General features: G+C 40.9%; 1 protein-coding gene across 17 annotated transcripts in view; it reads left to right on the top strand.

Annotated features, from left to right (window-relative positions):
* The window catches only part of PTPRM (protein tyrosine phosphatase receptor type M), a 1,237,515-nt gene that overhangs the window by 736,913 nt on the left and 475,904 nt on the right, over positions 1-24,698 (top strand). For all 17 annotated transcript variants that reach the window (XM_033934018.1, XM_033934031.1, XM_033934023.1 and 14 more), the window contains one exon: positions 506-542. In XM_033934018.1, coding sequence (XP_033789909.1) covers positions 506-542 — 37 coding nt within the window. The remainder of the gene's footprint in view (positions 1-505; positions 543-24,698) is intronic.

The following is a 24,698-nucleotide window of genomic DNA, read 5'->3' on the forward strand; positions in this document are numbered from 1 at the left end:
GCTGGACCTGGACAGACCTGTAGAGGCCACTTAATTTCTGATGCATTTTGGCTCTCTTCAGATAGCCTGGAGATTTTTTCTCCCAGATATCATAATAGCCATTTTTTATATGTGTACTGACAACACAAAGTGGTGAAATACCATTGATTTTTTTTTTTTTTTTTTAAACCTTCCGACATGCTGCTTGGGCCTTTGCCTTCAGGACAAAATATCTTTCAAGGTCAGCGAGCTTGCAGACCTTTTAAAGAAAGGTACTCATATCATGTCTGACATATTTCCTTCATCTTGGTAAATGTTAAATGACGTATTGGTTACCTGTCTAAATGCATTCTGCTTCAGTTTTCTGTGGCTGAAGTTCACAAGTCATTCAGGAGATTATTGTGATCTAAAATGCATGCATACACAGTATCTGTATGGGATATTATTATTATTTTCATAAAATTGTACATAGTGTTGTGTGTTCTGGTAACAATCACAAAATGTATTTTTCCTCTCTTTGGCACAGGAAACCAAAATTGACTGCGTCAGGATAGCCACAAAAGGTATGTTAATCCTGACATTAGAGAAATTTTCTAACCCTTTTGTCTTTAAATAGTGTCATGTATTTCTAGCTGAAACCTGTTGATATTTCTATCATAACCTTTGATAATTGCTTTTTGCAAAAGCTCTAGAAATGTTTTCTTTTTTCTTTTCCTGAAAAGGCCTCTAAATTAGATTGAGCACCATATCAGATTATTTAAAACCACAAGGATTTGGGGTTTTTTTCTTGAACAATTTGAATTCAATATTCATTAAATATGTAGGAATACTAGTCATTTATAAATGTCTGATAACTTAAGCAGATTTCAAGGTGGGTAAGGCTAAAGTCAAATTATCTAACTTAAAAATATTGTTTAGGACTTCTACTAAGAATGTACTAAAATGCCTTATAAAAATTATCACAACCTTACATTATACGTTATTCACATTCTGCTGTCTAAAAATAAAATACACAATGCATTAAAGTAGAAATTTATACCTTCAATGTGAAAGAGCAACTATACATGCAATCAAAAAGTAATTAAGCAAAATAAACCAAAATGTATTGAATGCACAAAGTCTTAATACCTTTTGTCATAGCAAATAGTTCTTTCAACCTAGGGTTAGCAAATGGCTTCAGAAAAAGGAGGTCAGATTGAGATATCCAGGTTTTAATGCCATTGCTTTCAATGGAAATAAAACCTGGATGTCTCAATTTGTCCTCCTTTTTCTGGAGCAATATGGTATTCCTATTTCAACCTTAAGAAAGCCCATAATAGATTAACGAGAGCCCATCTTTGTCCATTTAGTTTATTGTTTATTGGAAGCTTCTATACCGCTTCTAATGACTGGGGAGTCAATTCTGAGCAGTTTGCATTAGCTTCAGTAAATGTGTTACAATACCTGAGCTCCAGTAATGGTGTTACAATACATGAGCTAAATATATGTGAATCTTACCTATTTATACCATCTATATATATATCTATACTATAATTATTGTTTCTCTATATAAATATTGTTTCTTTTTAGTGCTAAACCAGTTCAAATACTCTTGGAAAAAGGAAAAAGTATCAAGCTATTTGGGTTTTTTGTTGTTGTTGGGGTTTTTTTGGGGTTTTTTTTGTTTTTTTTTAGGGGGGGGGTTAAGTGAATGCAAAGCAGAGGTCTAATTATGCCAAATATGGAGCTTCCAAAATAATTCTGGGATAAGGTTATTCAAAGGTATAGATAAGGAGACAAATGTAAGAGATTTTCAATGTGTTTGAATATCCCTTGGCATGCTGTCAGGATCACTTTGTAAAACTGAAACAGCTTGGCACTACCAATTTGTTGCCTCGATCAGGCTCACTTAAAAGACAGTAGTTGTGAGTTCAGGAAACTGCTAAGGAAGATTACTATAAATCCTATGATCACATTAAGAGAACAGTAGAAGGCTGTGACTGATATCAGGAAAAATGTTGAGTATTCAGACATGTTTTATAATACTCCACAAACATGTATGGGAGAGTTGTAGGAAGCCACACTGCTGAGGAAAGTTAATATAGAATGCCACATAGCACAGACAAAAAAATTCTTATTTAGGGGACATTACGGGGTCAGTTCAAGAAAGATCACCTAAAGTTTACTAAATGCAAATTCTGGAATGGCAATTAAGCATGAGGTTATAGAATACTAGTGTAAGTCAGCATTCACATTCTAACATTTAGATTATTACATTACAATAGGGATTTCTATTCCGCCATTACCTTGCAGTTCAAGGCGGATTACAAAAGAATTATCAAGGATGTATTACAACAAGAACTTACCAAAAAAAGAAAAGAAAATTGGTCATTATCAAAGAGAGTAAGAAATGAAATGTGCACATCTAAATACAGCACCTTGCATTCATAACTAATAATATTCTATGAAGTGCACGCTGGTGTATAGTTGGAATATCCATAATCTGCTCCTCCTACACTAATACCCTTGTCATAATAATGCTGTAGACCAGAGTTCTTCAATCGCCTGTCCACAGACCAGTGCCGGTCTGCAGAAATTTCCTGCCGGTCCACAGGGCCGGCATGTGCATCTGACCCGAGACAATGTTCTTCAGTCACCAGTCCATGGTGCGATCAATGCGGCATAATCTTCGGGCTGGCTCCCTCTTCCTTAGTGCTGCAGTGCACAAAGCCGCGGGCAGCGGCTCCTACGCGCATCCTGCGCCTGAACCAGAAGCCTTCTCTCTGACGTTGTAACGTCAGAGGAAAGGCTTCCAGATGAGGTGTAGGACGCATGCAAGGAGCCGCCTGCAACTTTGTGCACTGCAGCACTGAGGAATAGGGATCTGGCCCAAAGATAACACCGGGGGCGGCATAAAAAGGCCAAGCTGGAGCAGGCAAGAAGGTAAGGCACAGCATGGAGGGAGGGAGACAACAAAGGTAGGGGGAATGATTTTACTTTAAATTTAGTGATTGAATTGTGTCAATTTTGAGAATTTACATCTGCTGTCTGTATTTTGCACTGTTCAGGAAGAAATGCATTTGTTTCTTTTTCTCTGGGGTTGTACTGCATGCAAAGTCTTGAATCTTAGGGTTTTCTTTGTTTATATGAGTACTTTTAGTTTTTGGTCCCATATTTGCATAAGGGTTATCTGTGCTCTGGTAGGAATGAATGTTGAGAAGCATACAGTGTCCTTTGTGTAATTTAATTTTGTGGTTAACCATAATGTGTTGTTAATAAGATTATATTGTGTATGTGTATATGAAAAATAAATGGAAAAAATGGTGTTTCAATTAGTACTATTATGGGGGACAGGGTTTGGAGCAGAGATGGGCGGGGTCTGGCCCACAACTTAGCCCAGTTTTCTTCGACCGCCGGTCCACAAAATAATTATTTTATTTCCGCCGGTCCATAGGTGTCAAAAGGTTGAAGAGCACTGCTCTAGACAATGTATACTGTACAGTATATGTGCTTTATAGAAGAGGGCATAACTTAGTGCTAGTTATCGAGTGTGCCAATCAAGGGCAAATTAAGGAATAAATTTACACCCTTGGAGGGATATAATCAAAACATACGTCTAAGTTCAGTTTGGACTTATTTTTTCAAGTTTCAAGTTTTATTAGTGCTTGATAAATCGCTTATTAAATATCTAAGCGATGTACAATTCAAGTAAAATAGAAATACAAATACACTGACCTTTAAATAAAAAAAAAAAAAACAAACTGGGTAAACACACATGAAACAGGAGGGTAGAGGCTGAAAGTTACAATATATTTGTAGAGGAAAATATACATTTAAGGGAAAAATAACTCAGGGAAGGGAAAAAAGCAAAATTCTGGGATATTAAATCTAGTGTTAAAAAATAAAAATTTGTAAATCTGAGATTCAAATGTTAAAAGCTTCCTTGAAAAAATAGGTGCCCAAAGTCAGCAGTGGGAAAATGCCCATTTTTTTGAAAAATATGTCTAATATATATATATATTGTGGCCACCAGCTTAACCCAGAACAGGGCTTTGTTGCAATTCTGATGGCTACACTAAACAGCACCTAAGCGTGTGACCCGGCCTGGAGTCACCCTGCAGGATCGGGATTTCAAAAGTGAAAAATAATACCACAAATAAAGTTCCAACACAGGGACAGTTTATATAAATAGTTCTCTTTACTTAATCCTTCCAATCAGGTAAGTAATACTTTCATTGCTTCAGAATTCCAGACAGAAGTCCAAGAAAGAAAATATAAAAAAAAACATGCAATACTGTCAAAATGGCAGGGTAATTGAAGCAGCACTAATTACCTCCAACTTTCCTTTTTCTCACTGCTTCTTAAGTCTCTCCTATTGTTGAGACCTTGGGCTCAGTAAGGAGCTCACTCTGACTGCTACCAAGCAGTCCTTTTCTTTATTCCAAAACAGCTACAGTCCAGCCTTCAAGTTTTAGTTAGATTGCAGTCCATAACAAAAAAAATAAGAAAGCCTCTGGCAATTAATAATTAAGGTTGCCAGGAAGAAGAGAGAGTAGTAGGTTTTGCAAAAATACAGTCTTTCAAACAGACTTTCACATTCCCTCCCAGGTGGAAGCAAAACCTCTCCCCCAAATACTCTCTCTAAACTTTCACAGCAAAAATCAGCATTCAAAAACCAAAAGAACAGCACACAAACAGTTTCCAAAACTCACTCACTGTTTGTGGCTCAGAGTCCAGTTCACCTGCATTGGTTCAGGTAGGTTAGCATCCTCACCAGCACAAGACTCTTGGAAGTCCATAAGTTCCTCAGATTGAGTCAAACCCTCTGGTTGTTCAACCTCATCCAGCTCCATAGGTTGTGGCTCTCTGTCCCTGTTTGGCTCGTCAGGGTCCCTAGGGAGGCAAAGCCTAAACTTCCTCCCTAACCGGCTTCTTTCCCTGTTGTCAGGGGCAGGCTTATATACTCTGGGGAAACGCCCTGCTGTATCAGCCCTGGCAGTATTCCAAGGGCCTCTTGGGCTCCCCCGGTGGTCTATGAAGTTATTTAATTCAGATCCAACCTGTTCTTTACCAATTCCTACCCGGGATGCTGGTCACAATATATAAATCAACTATCTGGATGTCCAGGCCATTGGGTCACCCAGATGACCAGAACGTCTATCTTTATACCACATTTTCGCCAAAAATTTTGTCCAAGTCCCAAACACCCAGAACAAGACCATTTGGATATGGAAGGGGCCAATCTTGCAATGGACTGGCCACCCAGACATGGAAACAGAGCAGTGGGCCACCTTACAGGGCACTGCTGTAAACTTCATATAAAGGATGCCCATATTTTTCCTCATAGATGTACCAAATAATATCGAATCTTATGAAAGCGCTACCGGATTCTCAAGTAAATTATTAATTTGACTCCAAATAGATTTCCAAAAATTATGTATTAGAGGACAAAAAAACAATAAATGATCCAATGTACTAGCTTCTAGATGACAGTGCCAACATCTATTAGACTTAGAGCAATCTAATTTGTTAAACGTACCGGGGTCCAGATTGCTCTATGTAACAGAAAATACCAAGTTTGTCTCATAGATGCAGACACTGTATATCCCATCCTCCAAGACCAAATATCCTCTAAAAACAATAAATTATTACTTATAATGACAGGAGTTGCCATTCAACAAATTACAAAAAACTGGAAAAATCATGATAGATTAAGTTATAATTTCTGGTGGAATTCATTGTGCCATATTTTTAAAATGGAGAAAATATTAGCTATTGATGTTTGGGAGCCATCAACAAACTATTGTAAGGATTGATTATATTGAATTTATTTCTTCCCCTTTTATTTATCAAGATATGGGGTGGTGGGAGGGTGGGTTTAATTTTGAATTAATCTAAAATTATAAAGTTATATTGAAGGGAGGGTGGGAGGGAGGAATTATATTATGATTCAATATATGTGTGATCAAAAAGTGATATTAAAATGTATATGTTTGTACTTTATTATAGTCCTCTTGTTGAAAGTATAAAAATGAATAAAGAATTAAAAAAAATTAAAAAAAAGGATGCCACATAAACATCTTACCAGAACTCCCTTATAGGTTAAGGTGAGTCCCTTAAAACCCACTATACCCACCTGCCTACAATCCCAATAGCCTATATGCTTGTAGGTAGCACCTATATGGTAGTAGAGTAGGGTTTGGGGGGAGGAGGTTGGTGAGCTCACATTTTCCACCATAAATGTAGTGGTTAGAGTGGCTTATGGGACTTGCTACTCCTCTCTATGGTTCACTAGCCCACCCACCAGGCTACTTAAGACACCTTGTCAAGTTTATGTATTATGCATTACGTTACTGTTAACCGAGTTGAGCTCCTTTTGGTTGATGACCCCGGGCTATAAAATTAAGTTTTAGTTTAGTTTAGTTAGCTCTACTAGGCTTTCCTTTACCAAGTGCTGATGATCTTTTTTTTTATTCTGATCTTTGTGGGTGTGTGAGGGGGGTCAGTGAACACTGGGGAAGTGTGTATGGGTGTTTACTTTGTCTCTGCAGTGGTTATCTGGTCCGGGCAGGAGACCAAAGAGGCAGTGCTGGGACAGAACAGGTCTTTTGGTACTGATCCTAGGATGTTAGGATGGCCATGGGAGCTGTGTGTGCTTTGGGCATGCCAAAAAGAGGCATCCCTCTCAGCCACAAAGGCAGGAAAAACAGGGACTACTACTGCTGCTACTACTACTATGTATCATTTCAGTAGCGCTGCTAAACATATGCAGCACTATACATTAAAATATTCAGGAGACAATTCCTTTACTGTAGAGCTTACAATCTAATCAAACAAATAGGACAAGTAGGGGGTTGGTAGTTTTTCATGCATGGGGGTTAGGCGTTAAAAGCAACCTTGAAAATGTGGTCTTTTAGCCTGGTTTTGAATATTGCCAGGGATGGAGCTTTTTGTACTGGCCCAGGCACTGGTGTGGACTGTGGGTATTTCTGGACATGCATGGACATGTGTAAAAATGTTCTGGCCCTCCGAGGAAGACCCAAATTGAAGCCAGGTTATTGATTTAGAGGCTGTCCAGTGGACCCATTACCAGTTTTTATGCTTGGGCCCAGGAGTAGAATTAGTGTTACCATATGTCCAGGAAAACCTGGACATATCTTTGTTTATAGGCTGTCTGGGTGTCCAGCCAGGTTTTTAAAATTATGGAATCTGTCCGGGTTTGGCAGGGCCAGCTTACAAGGAGTCTAGTGGCTCTCCCCCTCTTATCTCTTTGGCGCTGCATTTCTATTTTATTTGCGCCTTCGGCAGCTCAGCAACATGAGCCTGCTGCCATTGGCCTGCCCTGAAATCTGCCTCTCTGCAGGGTCCTGCCTCCATGGGAACAAGAAGTCGCTACAGATAGGCAGCTTCCAGGACAGGCTGACGGCAGCAGGCTCATGTCGCTGAGCTGCTGGAGGCACAAAGAAAATAGAAATGCAGTGCCGAGGAAGTAAAAGGGGAAGAGTCACTGGACTCCTTGTAAGCCAGCCCTACCAAACTAGTTTCTGGAGGGCTGGGCCAGAGGTGGGGTGAGAGCAGAGTTGGGGGTGGAGGTGGGGTCATGTGTCCTCTTTTTTTCAGGTCAAAAATATGGTAACCCTAGTGCCACCAAGATTCATCAGAGGACAGGAGGGATTTGGGGCACATCATAGGAAGCAGGAATGAGGGAATCTGGGGTTGGGCAGTTAATTTAAATTGATTTTTGGGGTGTAGTGCTCTGTCATTAAAGATTTTTTTTCTAGAATAGGGCACAGACTATAAATTACAGTGCTTATGCACATAGCTCTTGCTTTAAAAGAAGAGAAACAGAACAGTTTAGACCAATTTTCTTTTTTTTAATGTAATAAAGGTAGGGAGTAAGAACACGAGAAGAATAAAGCTGGAAGACATAAGGGTCTAACTGTCAAGAAAGAAGAAGAGAGCCTATAAAAGAAAAAGACAACTCGGAGGAAAAAAGGGAAAGGAAAGAGAGGGAGATAAGAGACAAATGAAGAAAAAAGTAATACTTATCTGAATGAAATTCTAAAAACAGAATACTGTAGTTTTACAATCTGAAGCCGTGGGTGCAGCTTCCTTATATAGGGCAGCCTATGTAAAGACATCATAGATAAGCCACCCCATTAGTAGAGCACTCCTCCATACCCGTACCACGAGTCCCCCATACCTGGAGCTCCCTTCTGGACGGGTGCGGGCTACCGGCCTCCTTCTGTAATGTCGTGGCTGCGGTGCAGGGCAGGAGCAATGTATTCAGCATCCAGCCGGCCCTGCGCTGCTTCCTCAATTCTTGCCTTCAGTTCTCACGAGAATTGCGCGTCTTGAGAGAACTGACACAGGCATTGAGGAAGCAGCGCAGGACCAGCTGGTTGCTGAAGAGATCGCCCTTGCCTTGCACCAAGGCCGCGACATTGAAGGAGGCAGGAGGCAGCCGGCGAGGTATTTACCGGGGGCAGGGATGTATAGGCCGCCCCCAGGTGGTTTTAAAACTCTTAGATAAGCCGTGGCTAGTAACATGGGGCAGCTTATCTAAGAGTTTTGAAACCTAAATCGGCATTTCCTGCGGCCTATACATGGGGGTGGCCTATACATGGGGAAATTACGGTATTGTTTGTAGTTAAACATCTGTATACCACAGTTAAAAATGATTGCACTTTTATGATAAAGTGCAGAAATTTAAGGTGATTGAGATTTCCTGTTACCTGTTTCTGGATTATACTGAATAGTCTGGAGAAAGAATTTATTTAAATCTAACTGAACATAATCCATTTTTAAAATAACTGCAGTACACTTTTTATCTATCTTATCAATCTAATTTATTTATCTCTCTATCCTTGTGCAAGAAATCACTTCTAAATCATTGTAGAGCAGGGGTCCCCAAAGTCCCTCCTTGAGGGCCAAATCCAGTTGGGTTTTCAGGATTTCCCCAATGAATATGCATTGAAAGCAGCGCATGCACATAGATCTCATGCATATTCATTGGGGAAATCCTGAAAACCCGACTGGATTCGGCCCTCAAGGAGGGACTTTGGGGACCCCTGCTGTAGAGGGTAATTATCAAAAAGTTGCCTAGAGTTGGGCGCCAGGATGCTGTGCTGTGACTGCAGATTCTGTTACAGCAATTTCATGTGCAATTGCTATTATAGAATACTAGTGTAAGTTAGCATTTGCATGCCTAACTTTAGGCACACACACTTACTTTAGCCAAATGGTGTAACTGCCTAAATGTAGGCAGACGTGTAAGTAAAGATATTATATAGCCACACATGCAATTTCCAAACAAACCCCTGACCCATCCATGCCTTTCCCAGGTCCATGCTCTGGAATTTGCATGCACAATATATAGAATGCTGATTAGGGGCAATTATGCATGTAACTGCTAATTACTGTCAATTAGCACCAATTTTAGCCAATAATTGGTTAATAACAACTAGAAACTGTTTGTTTATTAAATTATGTATGTAACTGACCTATTCTAAAATTTGCAAGTGCAACTTTGCACACTAGTAACAAAGTTGGGGTTACAACATAAGAACATAAGAAGTTGCCTCCGCTGAGGCAGACAAGAGGTCCATCTCGCCCAGCGGTCCGCTCCCGCAGCGGCCCATCAGGCCCATTGCCTGAGCAGTGGTCCCAGACTATCCCTATAACCTACCTCTACTCCTATCTGTACCCCTCAATTCCTTTCTCCTCTAGGAACCTATCCAAACCTTCTTTGAAGCCTTGTAACGTGCTCCGGCCTATCACAGCCTCCGGAAGCGCGTTCCATGTATCCACCACCCTCTGGGTGAAAAAGAACTTTCTGGCATTTGTTCTAAACCTGTCCCCTTTTACATCTTGTCTCAGGAAGAGAGCTCAGTGTCAGTAATAACATTTTTATTTGCTTTTTTTCTTTATGCTTTAAAAATATGGAATTGTATAAAAAAGGATCAGTATCCATCTGCCCTTTCATCTGTTTGTCCATCTGCTCAAAGGCTTAGTAAATTTTAAAAAAAAATAGATTAAATGAAGTGGTTTGGTAGCTGTGTTACACTACTTTGAAAGATAATAAATAGAAAGAAAACAAAGGAAAGAAAACTCATCCGTTTCTCCCTGTTTCCCCCCACCCCACTCCTATCTATCCCCATGAATCTTTCATTGGAATGCTTGTATGTTTCACTTATATGAGTATTCTGATATGTCATCATTGTTCATAGAAACATAGAAGCATAGAACATGACGGCAGAAAAGGGCCACGGCCCATCTAGTCTGCCCACACTAATGGCCCACCCCCTAACTACCTCCATGAAGAGATCCCACATGCCAATCCCATCTTTTCTTAAAATCTGGCACGCTGCTGGCCTCAATTACCTGTTGTGGAAGATTATTCCAGCGATCAACCACTCTTTCGGTGAAGATGAAATTTCCCACCCCTGATTTTCAACGGATGCCCTCTTGTTGCCGTGGGTCCTTTAAGGAAAAAGAGATTCTCTTCCACCTCGATACAGCCTGTGACATATTTGAACGTCTCAATCATGTCTCCCCTCCTCGAGTGAGTACAGCTGCAACTTACCCAGTCGTTCCTCATACGGGAGATCCTTGAGACCTGAGACCATCCTAATGGCCATTCGCTGAACTGACTCAACTCTCCGCACATCTTTTTGATAATGCAGCCTCCAGAATTGTACACAGTATTCCAGATGGGGTCTTACCATGGATCTGTACAATGGCATTATGACCTCGGGCTTACGGCTGACGAAACTTCTACGGATACAGCCCAAGATTTGTCTAGCCCTGGATGAAGCTTTCTCCACTAATGTCTTCACTAATGATCACCCCCAAGTCAAGTTCTGCTACAGTCCTTGCTAGGATCTCACCATTTAGGGTGTAAGTCCTGCATGGATTTTTGCCGACCTTACATTTTTTGGCATTGAAGCTTGTTCATATCTGAAGAAGGTATTGGCTTCAGAAGCTAATAAAAAAAAATGTATTAATCTAATAAAAACGGTATCATCTTTTCTCTGTTTTGTTTTATTTCTACTTATTATAATATGTAGAAATAAAACAAAAACATAAAGGAAACGAGAAAAAAAAACATTTTTTATTAGACTAACTTAATGTACCATATTTTTCACTCCATAAGACACACCTCACCATAAGATGCACCCCAGATTTAGAGAAGAGAAACAAGAAAAAAAAAACCATTCTGAACCAAATTGTAAACTAATATATACCTGACACCTTTAAATTCTGTCCCAGCCCCCCCAATCAATCATCACTTTTACATACCCCAGCACCTTTAAATTCCGTCCCAGCCCCCCAGCACCATTCAATTCCATCCCACCCCCCAATCAATCAATTATCGCTTTTACATACCCCCAGCACCTTTAAATTCCGTCCCAGCCCCCAATCAATCAATCATCACTTTTACATACCCCCAGCACCTTTAAATTCCATCTCAGCCCTCCAGCACCTTTAAATTCCATCCCAGCCCCCATCAATCATAGTAACATAGTAGATGACGGCAGATAAAGACCCGAATGGTCCATCCAGTCTGCCCAACCTGATTCAATTTAAATTTTTTTTTTTTCTTCTTAGCTATTTCTGGGCGAGAATCCAAAGCTTTACCCGGTACTGTGCTTGGGTTCCAACTGCCGAAATCTCTGTTAAGACTTACTCCAGCCCATCTACACCCTCCCAGCCATTGAAGCCCTCCCCTGCCCATCCTCCTCCAAACGGCCATACAGAGACACAGACCGTACAAGTCTGCCCAGTAACTGGCCTAGTTCAATCTTTAATATTATTTTCTGATTCTAAATCTTCTGTGTTCATCCCACGCTAATTTGAACTCAGTCACAGTTTTACTCTCCACCACCTCTCATGGGAGCGCATTCCAGGCATCCACCACCCTCTCCGTAAAGTAGAATTTCCTAACATTGCCCCTGAATCTACCACCCCTCAACCTCAAATTATGTCCTCTGGTTTTACCATTTTCCTTTCTCTGGAAAAGATTTTGTTCTACGTTAATACCCTTTAAGTATTTGAACGTCTGAATCATATCTCCCCTGTCTCTCCTTTCCTATAGGGTATACATATTCAGGGCTTCCAGTCTCTCCTCATACGTCTTCTGGCGCAAGCCTCCTATCATTTTCGTCGCCCTCCTCTGGACCGCCTCAAGTCTTCTTACATCTTTCGCCAGATACGGTCTCCAAAACTGAACACAATACTCCAAGTGGGGCCTCACCAATGACCTGTACAGGGGCATCAACACCTTCTTCCTTCTACTGACTACGCCTCTCTTTATACAGCCCAGAATCCTTCTGGCAGCAGCCACTGCCTTGTCACACTGTTTTTTCGCCTTTAGATCTTCGGACACTATCACCCCAAGGTCCCTCTCCCCGTCCGTGCATATCAGCTTCTCTCCTCCCAGCATATACGGTTCCTTCCTATTATTAATCCCCAAATGCATTACTCTGCATTTCTTTGCATTGAATTTTAGTTGCCAGGCATTAGACCATTCCTCTAACTTTTGCAGATCCTTTTTCAGATTTTCCACTCCCTCTTCGGTGTCTACTCTGTTACAAATCTTGGTATCATCTGCAAAAAGGCACACTTTTCCTTCTAACCCTTCAGCAATGTCACTTACATACATATTGAACAGGATTGGCCCCAGCACCGAACCCTGAGGGACTCCACTAGTCACCTTTCCTTCCTTCGAGCGACTTCCATTAACCACCACCCTCTGGCGTCTGTCCGACAGCCAGTTTCTGACCCAGTTCACCACTTTGGGTCCTAACTTCAGCCCTTCAAGTTTGTTCAACAGCCTCCTATGAGGAACTGTATCAAAGGCTTTGCTGAAATCCAAGTAAATTACATCTAGCATATGCCCTCGATCCAGCTCTCTGGTCACCCAATCAAAAAATTCAATCAGGTTCGTTTGGCACGATTTACCTTTTGTAAAGCCATGTTGCCTCGGATCCTGTAACCCATTAGATTCAAGGAAATACACTATCCTTTCTTTCAGCAACACTTCCATTATTTTTCCAACAACTGAAGTGAGGCTCACCAGCCTGTAGTTTCCTGCTTCATCCCTGTGACCACTTTTATGAATAGGGACCACATCCGCTCTCCTCCAATCCCCAGGAATCACTCCCGTCTCCAGAGATTTGTTGAACAAGTCTTTAATAGGACTCGCCAGAACCTCTCTGAGCTCCCTTAGTATCCTGGGATGGATCCCGTCTGGTCCCATCGCTTTGTCCACCTTCAGTTTTTCAAGTTGCTCATAAACACCCTCCTCCGTGAACGGCGCAGAATCTACTCCATTTTCTCGTGTAACTTTGCCAGACAATCTCGGTCCTTCTCCAGGATTTTCTTCTGTGAACACAGAACAGAAGTATTTGTTTAGCACATTTGCTTTCTCCTCATCACTCTCCACATATTTGTTCCCAGCATCTTTTAGCCTAGCAATTCCATTTTTTATCTTCCTCCTTTCACTAATATATCTGAAAAAAATTTTATCTCCCTTTTTTACATTTTTAGCCATTTGTTCTTCCGCCTGTGCCTTCGCCAAACGTATCTCTCTCTTGGCTTCTTTCAGTTTCACCCTGTAGTCCTTTCTGCTCTCCTCTTCTTGGGTTTTTTTTTATATTTCATGAACGCCAACTCTTTCGCCTTTATTTTCTCAGCCACTAGGTTGGAGAACCATATCGGCTTCCTTTTTCTCTTGTTTTTATTGATTTTCTTCACATAAAGGTCCGTTTTTATCGCTCCTTTCAGCTTAGACCACTGTCTTTCCACTTCTCTTATGTCCTCCCATCCTAACAGCTCTTTCTTCAGGTACTTTCCCATTGCATTAAAGTCCGTACGTTTGAAATCTAGGACTTTAAGTATCGTGCGGCCGCTCTCAACTTTAGCTGTTATATCAAACCAAACTGTTTGATGATCGCTACTACCCAGGTGAGCACCCACTCGAACATTAGAGATACTCTCTCCATTTGTGAGGACCAGATCCAATATCGCTTTTTCCCTTGTGGGTTCCGTCACCATTTGTCTGAGCAGAGCCTCTTGAAAGGCATCCACAATCTCCCTACTTCTTTCCGATTCCACAGACGGAACTTTCCAGTCCGCATCCGGCAGGTTGAAATCTCCCAACAGCAGAACCTCCTCTTTCCTTCCAAACTTTTGGATATCCACAATCAGATCCTTATCAATTTGCTGCGATTGAGTCGGAGGTCTGTAGACTACACCCACGTAGATAGAAGTTCCATCTTCTCTTTTCAGAGCAATCCATATCGCTTCTTCCTCTCCCCAGGTCCCTTGCATTTCGGTCGCTTGGATATTGATCTTTACATAGAGAGCTATTCCTCCACCTTTATGACCATCTCTGTCCTTCCTAAAAAGATTATATCCCGGTATGTTTGCAGGTTGCAGGTTGAAAATAGGGGATATGTGAGGGAAGGAGGCTTTACTAGCACCCGTTAATGTAACGGGCTTAAACACTAGTAGGCTATATTTACTGTACAGCAAAATTTAAGGTGAGATGTTTGTGTGAAGAGGTTTGCGATAGCAAAATCCTGTTCCAAATTTTTCTGTTTGGTTTACCAAGCAATTTTCACTTGTATCTCCCTTCCACTTTTACTTGTAACTGTAAGTATTAGATGTAACTAGGTAAAAGTAGTAAAAATTGGTTAAATTGTTATCTCAGTAAAAGTAACAAATGTTTTCCTGTACTTCTTTACAAGTGAAAGGAGCAAAACTTTTACTTATGTACAGTAACTAGTTACATTTACTTAGTTAATGTACAATACTGGAGGGAGAGGGGTTACTAGAAAATTGTTACTTCAGTGGTTGGAACAACAGTGGATTTACAGGCTGGGTACTCAATTTAAAAACAGAATGGCAGCATTTTTACACGTTAAGAAGTCTGTTAAACCAAATAAAATTTTCAAGGAAAATAATACTATAGAACATCCTTGGACAGGAGGAGTTGAATGAGAAGTGGAATTAAATAGCTCACTGCCATGACTGTTTTCTACAAACATAAGAACACAAGAGTCACCGTACCGGGTCAGATCAAGGGTTCAACTAACCCAGTATCCTGTTTCCAGTGGTGGCCAGACCAAGTTACATGTACCTTCCAGAATTCTAAACAGCTTCAAAATTCTTTGCTACCTAACTTCAGGGATAAACAGTGGCTTTCCCCAGATCTGTCTTAATAATTTATGGACTTTTCCTCCAGGAATTTGTTCAAACCTTTTAAAAAAAACAACCAGCTACATTAACTGCTTTTACCACTAAAACAGATCTTAACTATATGTTCAAAGCTAGCTGGACCATTGGACCAGGTGAAGCTCTTGCCCAGGGTGCCAGAGATATAGGGTGTCAAAATACCTAGCCCCTGAGCTCAGCACCAGTGCTTCACCTGGTCCAAAGCTTCTTTTCCCTTCTCCTCAGTCCAACATTTATCCCCTTCTCTCTTCAGTCTTTAGACCAGCATTGCTCCCTCTCCACCTCTCCTTTCCTTCTTCCACCATGGCTCTTTAAATATTACTTTGCTTTAGTATGTACAGCAGGCTCCTTTCAGCCAGCCCTGGGGTTTTTCCTCTGCTGTGTCCCACCTGCAATTTCCTTTTGGCAGGACACAACAGAAGGAAGATCCAGGGCTAGCCAAAAGCAGCTTGGGCTGTAGGGAAAGGAGGTAGCAATGCCAGACTAGGGGTTGGAGAGAAGGGGATAAAGCTTAAATTTCAGGATCAGGGGTACCACCATCAAAGTTGGTTAAGGGTACCATAACCCTTTGAGCTAGCCCTGTATATGTTGAGTGAAAAAAATATTTTCTCCTATTTGTTTTAAATGTGTTAATATGTAACTTCATGAAGTGTCCCCTAGTTTATATACTTTGTAAGAGTAAACAGTCATTTCTCATTTATCCATTCTATTCATCTGCTGTCTTCTCTTCTAAACTGAAGAGTCCTAACCTATTTAGCCTTTCCTCATGAGAATCATTCCATTCCCTTAATCAATTTGGCTGCTGTTTTTGTTGTTGTTGTTGTTGGTATGTTTTTGGTTTTTTTTACCTCTTCCAGTTCCACTACATCTTTTTTCAAGAAGTGGTGACTAGAATTGCACATAATACTCAAGATTCTGTCTCATCATGGGGTAATGCAGAGGCCTTATGATATTCTTTTGTTTTATTCTCTATTCCTTTCCTAATAATTCCTAACATTTTGGCTGACACTGTATACTGATATGCAATGGAGTAAGAGGTGTCTCCCATGGGAGTGCATGTGAACCAGCATGTATCATGTACCAGCAATAATCAACATTAGACAACAGAGCTAAGGAGATATTTTTATTATTATTATAAAATAATCATTGTTTGGGGGAAAACAGGATGGGAAACAGAGGGAGGGAGATCATCTCAGGGTAGAGGAGGAAGACAGTTGTCAGGAGATGGCAAGTCTAAAGAGCACCTTGATGGAGTATATGGAAGATGCCAACTCATTCAGTGGAAAATTTCATGAGCACAAGAGTCATAGGTATGTGTCATTTCTGGGAGCATATGTGCTCCCTGCCCCTTCATCTCCAGGGTGCAACTTCTTCAGAGCTTACAATTGGCACTCTTTAGAGGTATGATATTCAGCTTAATAGTCTGTTATTGAGAAAGACATGGGGGAAGCCACTGCATGCCCTGGATCGGTAACAAGGAATGTTGCTACTCCTTGGGTTTTGATCATCAGAGAAAGAACACAGATCACTTTCAAACTAATCCAACCCACAATGAACTTATGTCATTCAGAAAAAGGGGGCTTCTTTGGTTCACAAAAAGTTGTTAATTTGCAGATTTTTAATTACACATAAAAGTGTATCAACTTATGCACAGATTAATACGATATAAATGACATCTTGCTCAAGCCGTTAATTCGGATACCCTGATTTAGAGAAAACTTTCCCAAATAATAATTTCACTAGGAGGTTGACGTATCATATAGAGGCTTAACAGCTCAGTACATAGAACCTCTTATAATATGTATGTTATTTCAGGTCCTTTTCCTGGATATATCAATCATCATATAATCATTTACGTCAAACCTCCATCCCACCCTTATACATGAACTCTATTTGTGTCTAACTGGAAAGAACTTTTAGTATATATCAGAAAGAACAGCAACACTTATCTAAATGCCAATTCCAACATTGGTAAGTGTCTCAGTAAACACCCGACGTTCCACTTTGTCAGGAGCGTTTCAGCCACAACAACCCTTCCTCGGGGAACAATAAAACTGTTGCTGAACTTAGTTTGCTGCCATGGTGAGGATAGCTGCTTTACAGCTCTCATAGGCTGTAGTGTGCTGCCTTCCTTCTGCTGTATGGCTTTGGGTTGCTGGTGCTGGTACATCTTGGAAACTAGATAGAAAACATCCTTAACAGATAATAATATCTTGTTGCTCCCGTGATGTCAGTGTATTTCCAGGAAAATTGTATTGAAACTAGTTGAGAGGCTCCTTTGCCAATTTCCAGTTCTTTCTCAGATTCAAAGGAAATCACAGGTACTTCTGAAATCACCTTCTCAATAGTTTTCAGCCCCTCTGCTATTATAATAGGTTGAGGAGGTGGGGTAGGGGAAAGCGAGACTTGCGTTGGTGACTAAGCTGACACTGCTCCCAAAGAAGGTGTCACAGTTAATTGAAGATGAAAGTCCATAGGCCCCTTAATAATTGGGGCTACCACATTTTTCTGGTCTCCTTTTCTTTTCCCCATTTTGCCAAGGAGAGCTCCCTTGCTTCTCACTCTGCTGGTGCTCTGAAAGGGCTCCAAAGGGGTGGGACATGCCCCTTAGGTCACACCCCTTTGGGCACGCAACCATGATCACATTCTGTGGCAGGGACACTCTCTTTTATTTGGTGATTGAGTGCCTTCATAGTGACTACCCTGGTGCCTGCAGCTGGAAAACTGGAGCTTTCTCAGATGGCCTCTGGGGCATTTATATTCTGATGTTTTGTAATAGAAAACATTGACTCAAAAGTTGAAACAACTTGATTTAATCGGGAAAACCTGTCTGGCCAGGATGTTTCAATACCAGAAGTACCAAAGGTGATTACAGGCAATAGAAAGTCCAAACCCTTAAAAACTGGCTGGAGCATAGGAAACTGAGAGTGGGGGTAAATGGACAATACTCGGACTGGAAGAGCGTCACCAGTGGGGTGCCGCAGGGCTCAGTGCTTGGACCCGTGTTCTTTAACATCTTTATAAATGATCTGGACATAGGTACAACGAGCGAGGTGATTAAATTTGCGGATGATACAAAGTTATTCAGAGTAGTAAAGACGCAGGGGGATTGCGAAGATCTGCAACGTGACATAATCAAGCTCGAGGAATGGGCGTCGACATGGCAGATGAGGTTCAACGTGAATAAGTGTAAAGTGATGCATGTCGGTAACAAAAATCTCATGCACGAATACAGGATGTCCGGGGCGGTACTTGGAGAGACCTCCCTGGAAAGGGACTTGGGAGTTCTGATTGACAAGTCGATGAAGCCGTCCACACAATGTGCGGCGGCAGCAAAAAGGGCAAACAGAATGCTAGGAATGATAAAGAAGGGGATCATGAACAGATCAGTGAAGGTTATCATGCCGCTATACCGGGAGTACTGCGTCCAGCACTGGTCACCATACATGAAGAAGGACACGGTACTACTCGAAAGGGTCCAGAGAAGAGTGACTAAGATGGTTAAGGGGCTGGAGGAGCTGCCGTACAGCGAAAGATTAGAGAAACAGCCTCTTCTCTCTCGAACAGAGGAGATTGAGAGGGGACATGATCGAAACATTCAAGGTACTGAAGGGGATAGACTTAGTAGATAAGGACAGGTTGTTCACCCTCTCCAAGGTAGGGAGAACAAGAGGGCACTCTCTGAAGTTGAAAGGGGATAGATCCCGTACAAATGTAAGGAAGTTTTTCTTCACCCAGAGAGTGGTGGAAAGCTGGAACGCTCTTCCAGAGGCTGTTATAGGGGAAAACACCCTCCAAGGATTCAAGACAAAGTTAGACAAGTTTCTGCTGAACAAGAACGTGCGCTGGTAGGGCTAGTCTCAGTTAGGGTGCTGATCTTAGACCAGAGGGCCGCCGCATGAGCGGACTGCTGGGCATGATGGACCACTGGTCTGACTCAGCAGAGGCAATTCTTATGTTCTTATGTTCATTCCATCAATATAAGAGGAGGGTCCATACGAATTTGAAACAGATCACATGTAATATGGAAATTTCCAAAGAAGAGGAATGCACACCCAATAGAATGTTTATATGTGAATGCCCGCTCAGTTTGTAACAAGACTTTGATGTTAAGAGATTTCATAAACTAGTTATCGGAAAGGAATAACATGTTTAACAGAAACATGGATTCCAGATGAAAACTCCTCAGTTTTAGTTGATCTTTGCCCACCAGGTTACAAGGTGTCCCACTGTCCCAGAAAGTCAAAGAAAGGGGGTTGGGGGGGTAGTACTCATTATATATAAATCATTTCTCTCCCTGAGGTTATAACATAACATAACATTGTGCTCATTAACTGCGTATCCATAGGGTCAACGCGGTTTACAAAAGATTATAAACAAGGAACAATATTATTAGAAACAGAATAAATCATTTAACCAAGTATTTTGAAAAAAAGATCCGTTTTCAACAAAGTCCTAAAGTGTTTGTATGAATAAGCAGAAAGCAATAATGATTGAAATTCTTTGTCATGGGAATCTACCTGAAATGCCAAAGTATGTTCAAGAAATGTTTTGCTTTTACAGCCCTGTACAGAGGGAAAATTAAACAAGGCATGAGTTTTTCAACTGTGTTTGTACGATGCTATAGAAAAATCTATCAACCAGGTAGAATGGAGCAGTGCCATACAGAACCTTGTAACAGAAACAGCCCAACTTGAACAGGACACAAGCCTCCACCGGTAGCCAATGCAATTCACATTAAAATGGCGTAACATGGTCATACTTCTTCAGGCCATAAATCAGTCTGACTGCTGTATTCTGAATCAGTAGTAATCTGGCCAAGTCTTTCTTAGCGATTGTCAGATATATAATGTTACAGTAGTCGAGAAGACTCAAAAGCAAATATTGAACCAAAAATCTGAATGCGGAAAACTCAAAGTATGGTTTGATAGTTCGCAATTTCCATAAAGTATAATAACCTTTGTGTACCACCACATCTATTTGTTTTCTCATGGTCAGATGTTGGTCCAAAACAACTCCTAGTATTTTAATTATTGGATGAATTTCATACAATGTTGAGTTTATACTAATAGAGGGTTCATGGAGAATTTTGTTAGGTGACACCATAAAGAACTTTGTCTTATCCGAATTGAGTTTAAGTTTAAATTCCTGAATCCAGGAGTTCATCAATTTCAATACAGATTCAATCTTATTGGTTATCTGTGACAAAGCTGTATTACAAGGTATAACAATTGTAATATCATCAGCATAGCTGAACAATCCTATACCCAAGTTGCTCAAACTAGAACCTAATGAAGAAAGATAAACATTAAACAATGTGGGTAAGAGTGGAGAACCCTGGGGGACACCACATAGATTTTTCAAAATAGAAGAGAGTTGATTGTTAAACCTAACCTGGTAAAGTCTAGATTCAAAAAAACTTAAACCATAAAAAAACATTTCCTTGTAAGACTAAAGTGTCTAGACAAGCCAGCAATTTGGTATGGTCTACCAAGTCAAAAGCACTAAGATCGAATTGAAGCACCATTGCACTACTACTCCTACTCAGTAAACTATTTAGGTGGTCTAACAGTGTAGCTAATACTGTTGCAGTACTGAAATGAGATCTAAAGCCTGATTGCAAATCATGAAGTAATGAATGTTGCTCGAGATATTTTGTCAACTGAATTTGGACCAAACCCTCCATGACTTTTACAAAAAAGGGAATCAATATAATTGGTCTATAATTCGAAGGTAATGAAATAGATTATTTGATGCTTTTAATTATTGGAGTAATAATTATGTTACCTTCCTCTTGAGGAAACTTCCCTGCATCTAAGGAGACAGTTAACCACTCAAATAATTTCAATTTCAATTTAAAATTTAAAGGAGCAACAACCATCAGGTCTGGAGAGCAGGGATCAAGGAAACAGTACGATTGTTTATATTTATAAAATAATTTGGAAAAATCATTCCATTCTGGAGTTTCAAACATTGACCAGTATAAATCTGCATGAACTTCTTCCTTCATATTTAAATAAAAATCAATGTTTCCCAAGCAAGATGGACAGGAAGATCTCCAACATGATACCTTAGAGCTGAAGAAGTTTGCTAAATCATTTGAGGATGGAAGAGGCAACCATGAAGATTGTGTCTTTTTAGTCACATTAAACACATTATTTACTAATTGTAATAATTTTTTGACATTAGTGCTTAGCTGAATAATAAAGTTTTCATTTATCCCTTAATGCCTCCATTTTTTTTTATCTGCAACTAATTTAGATTTTAGCCACGTTTCATCGCCAATAATTTGGTATCATACCACTTTTTAGAATCATCTGATTTGTCTTTTTATAGTATGCTTAGGTGCAATTTCATCTAAGATGATGTTACAATTATTTTTCCAATTAGATGGAAAATCCTTCTAGTAATGAATCAATCCGTTTCCAAAATTCAGTTGGGTTAGAAGATTTCCTAATAAGGATTTCTTGTTTTTGCAGTGCTAATTTTGAATTTTGTTTCTTAAACTATCCTAAAAAGAAATAATAAATGTAATGGTCTGACCAAGGTGTTGGTGACTATCTATCTCCCTGTAACACAATTTTAGATGTTAATTCTGATTTGGTAGTTAATGATACCAAATCAAGATGATTATCTCCATTATGAGTTTGTGAGGGTTGTGAGAAAGAATAATCTAGTAAAGATAAAAAAGCAGTAATATCGGCCACATCTTGGTCACATTCTGCTTCCAAATGGAGGTTAATGTCACCTAACAGTAAGCAGTGTGAAGTCACAAGTGAGTTATTAAAAATAAACTCATAAAAATACTGTTTGGCCCTAATCCAAGAGCCAGGTGGTAAATAAAAAAAGAATGCAATTTAAAGGATCTGATAAATCTGTTCTATTAAGAGTACAAGAAGTAATTTCTAAGTTGCTTGTTGTCAACAGGTCTTGCACTTTGAAATTAAAACTCTCATGTAGTATAATAGCAATTCCTCCTCCTTTTATCCTTCCGACAGAGAGGAATAATTTTATAATTTGGAGGAAGCAGATCATTAATAACGGGGTCATCATCAGAAATGAGCCAAGTTTTCAGAAAGAAATACGCAAATCAGATGCTGATCAGTTATCCAATCCTTAATTATCTGTGCTTTGCCTCTAATTGATCTTGCATTTACATAAGCACATTTGTAATGGCGGAATAGAAATCACTAATGTAATGTAATTAGATAAAGGAGCCTTGAAGTTCTTAGTAATAATTGGTCTCAAAGTCTGCTCTCTTTTAAAGAAAGTTCTTGAATGTCTATAAGAAGTTGTATGTATCTTAACTAGATATGATGGTAACTCTTCGAAATTAGATAAATTAAGAATTGACTGTTGATCAGGACATATAATTCTACGTGAAGCGTTATCTATCATTGATAACTCAAGTGTCAAAGTGTTAACATCCTTCAGTCTGCCTAAAAAGAGCGATAATAAAATGACATTTATAAAATGCATTTCGACAGCTTTAAATAATAAATCTAACTCTTAAATAAAACTTATGTTGTAAAATACAAGCATGGTTCAGACAGTATAACAAACCCTAAAATGAAGTACTTAAAAATTCTACAAGTTCAAATCAGACAATTAGCAATTATGTCATTTAAAACTATTAAAAATAGGTTATTAGATAGCTGCAATGAACAAGGATTAAAATATATAATTTGCAGCATGAAAAAAACAGAATGAGGTAAGGATTTAGGAATATTCATGATTTATAGACTACCTGGTAAGTGGAGCATGGTAGAGGATAAACTGTTTAATTTGATCTCTCAGTACTCCACAATCTTTACTAATCTGATAATGCTTAGAGTTTTAAATGTGCATTAAGAAATGCAAGAGGGGGGCATGTGATGCCGGGTGCGTGAACGGACGCGCCTCTCTGTAGCTCCGGGTTGCGCCGACATATCCCGCATTTAAAACTGCTTTTCGCCGGCCGGCACAGTGCTCAAACCTACGTCCCTGAACGGTCCCGATGTGCTGGATCCCGATCCGCTACGACTCTTCAGTAAGGGACGAGTCGATGGCAGCGAAATCGGCAAGAACTGCAAGGGACAAGTTGAGAGGCTCTGACATCAAGATGGCGGACCGCCACGAGGTGCCAGTCTTTACCCTGGAGGCAGCGGCGGTTCAGGAGCTGATGCGATCGCTCACTCTAGTAATTGAAGACAAGCTGGCTACCATCCATACCTTCATGGAGGGGATTAAAGAAAGCCTTGACTCCCAGGCTAGTAGGCTGCAGAGGGCTGAGGATCGTATCGCTCAGAAGGAAGACACAGCTGCTAACCACTAGGAACTCCTGCGCACGTTGGAATCTGAAAACAAGACCTTGCTGGAGCGCCTTGAGAACCAGGAGAATAGGGGCTGGCGCAATAATCTAAGGTTTGTGGGGATCCCCAATTCTGTCCGGGATGAGGACCTTCGGCGCTGGCTGGAGGAGTGGCTGCCTCAGGCCGTTGCCCTGTCTGACACACTGGCACCGTTTTTCATTTAACGCGCACACAGATTGGGAGCCCGTCGAGACCAGGAGACTAGACCCCGGCCGGTCATTGCCCCGTTTCATAATTATGCAGTGAAGGAGAGAGTGCTGGCTGCCTACCGACAAGGAAAAGACTTGAACCTGCAAATAGAGGGGCACAAGGTTCTTATCTTTCAAGATTTTTCACCCCAGGTCTCGTCTCGATGCCGGCCATGGTGCCCCACTGTAGCGAGCTCTTCAAGCGCAGCATCCGATTTCCCCTCTTGTATCCAGCTCGGGCCAGAGTGACTTACAATAATGCTACCACTTTTTATGATACTCCGGCTGCGTTGGAGGGCTTCATCAAATCACTTCCTGCTGTGGCTCGTGGGGACCGAGGAGTCTCTTGAATAGTGGTGGCTCCATTTCTGCACTGGTCCCGGGATCGGCCCCCCTTCTGCCCAGTTGTTCTGTTCCATTTTGGGCGCATCGGTTGTTGAGGGGCTGTTGCTATGTGCTACCTGCAGTATACCGAGTTTTGCCACTTTGACCTGCCGGGGGTTGAACCCGGGGGTGGCTCTTCCAGCATCTTATGCAGGGTGCCTGGCTGATGGAGATGCCTGCTCTCGGGGTCTGGAGGTTGTACTGTGGAGCTTGGACCTTTGTTTGGATGCAACGAGTCAGCGGCTGCTCCTTGCCTGTACTTGGCTCGTCTGTTACGGCCGAGCTGCCTTGCACACCAGGGCTCCTGTTATCTTGCTCTGGAAGCCTTGTTCTCGGCGAGTTCTGCTTGACCTTCCTCAGTTGCATCTAAGAGGCCTGCTTGTTTTATGGCCTCTGTCAGGCCCTCTGCTTCATTTTCTGCTGGGCTTTCTGTTTGTATGCCTTGCGCTGTTACGTTTTGAGTTTGCATACATGGACTTTTGCTACCAATTTAACTTTGCTCCTGCTATCTGGGTATGGGCCATGCTTCTTTGTGCAGGGGTTGGGGCCTCGTTGGGCTGGGCTACTACACTCAGTG

This window comes from Geotrypetes seraphini, chromosome 2 (assembly GCF_902459505.1).
Source record: "Geotrypetes seraphini chromosome 2, aGeoSer1.1, whole genome shotgun sequence".
NCBI lineage: Eukaryota > Metazoa > Chordata > Amphibia > Gymnophiona > Dermophiidae > Geotrypetes > Geotrypetes seraphini.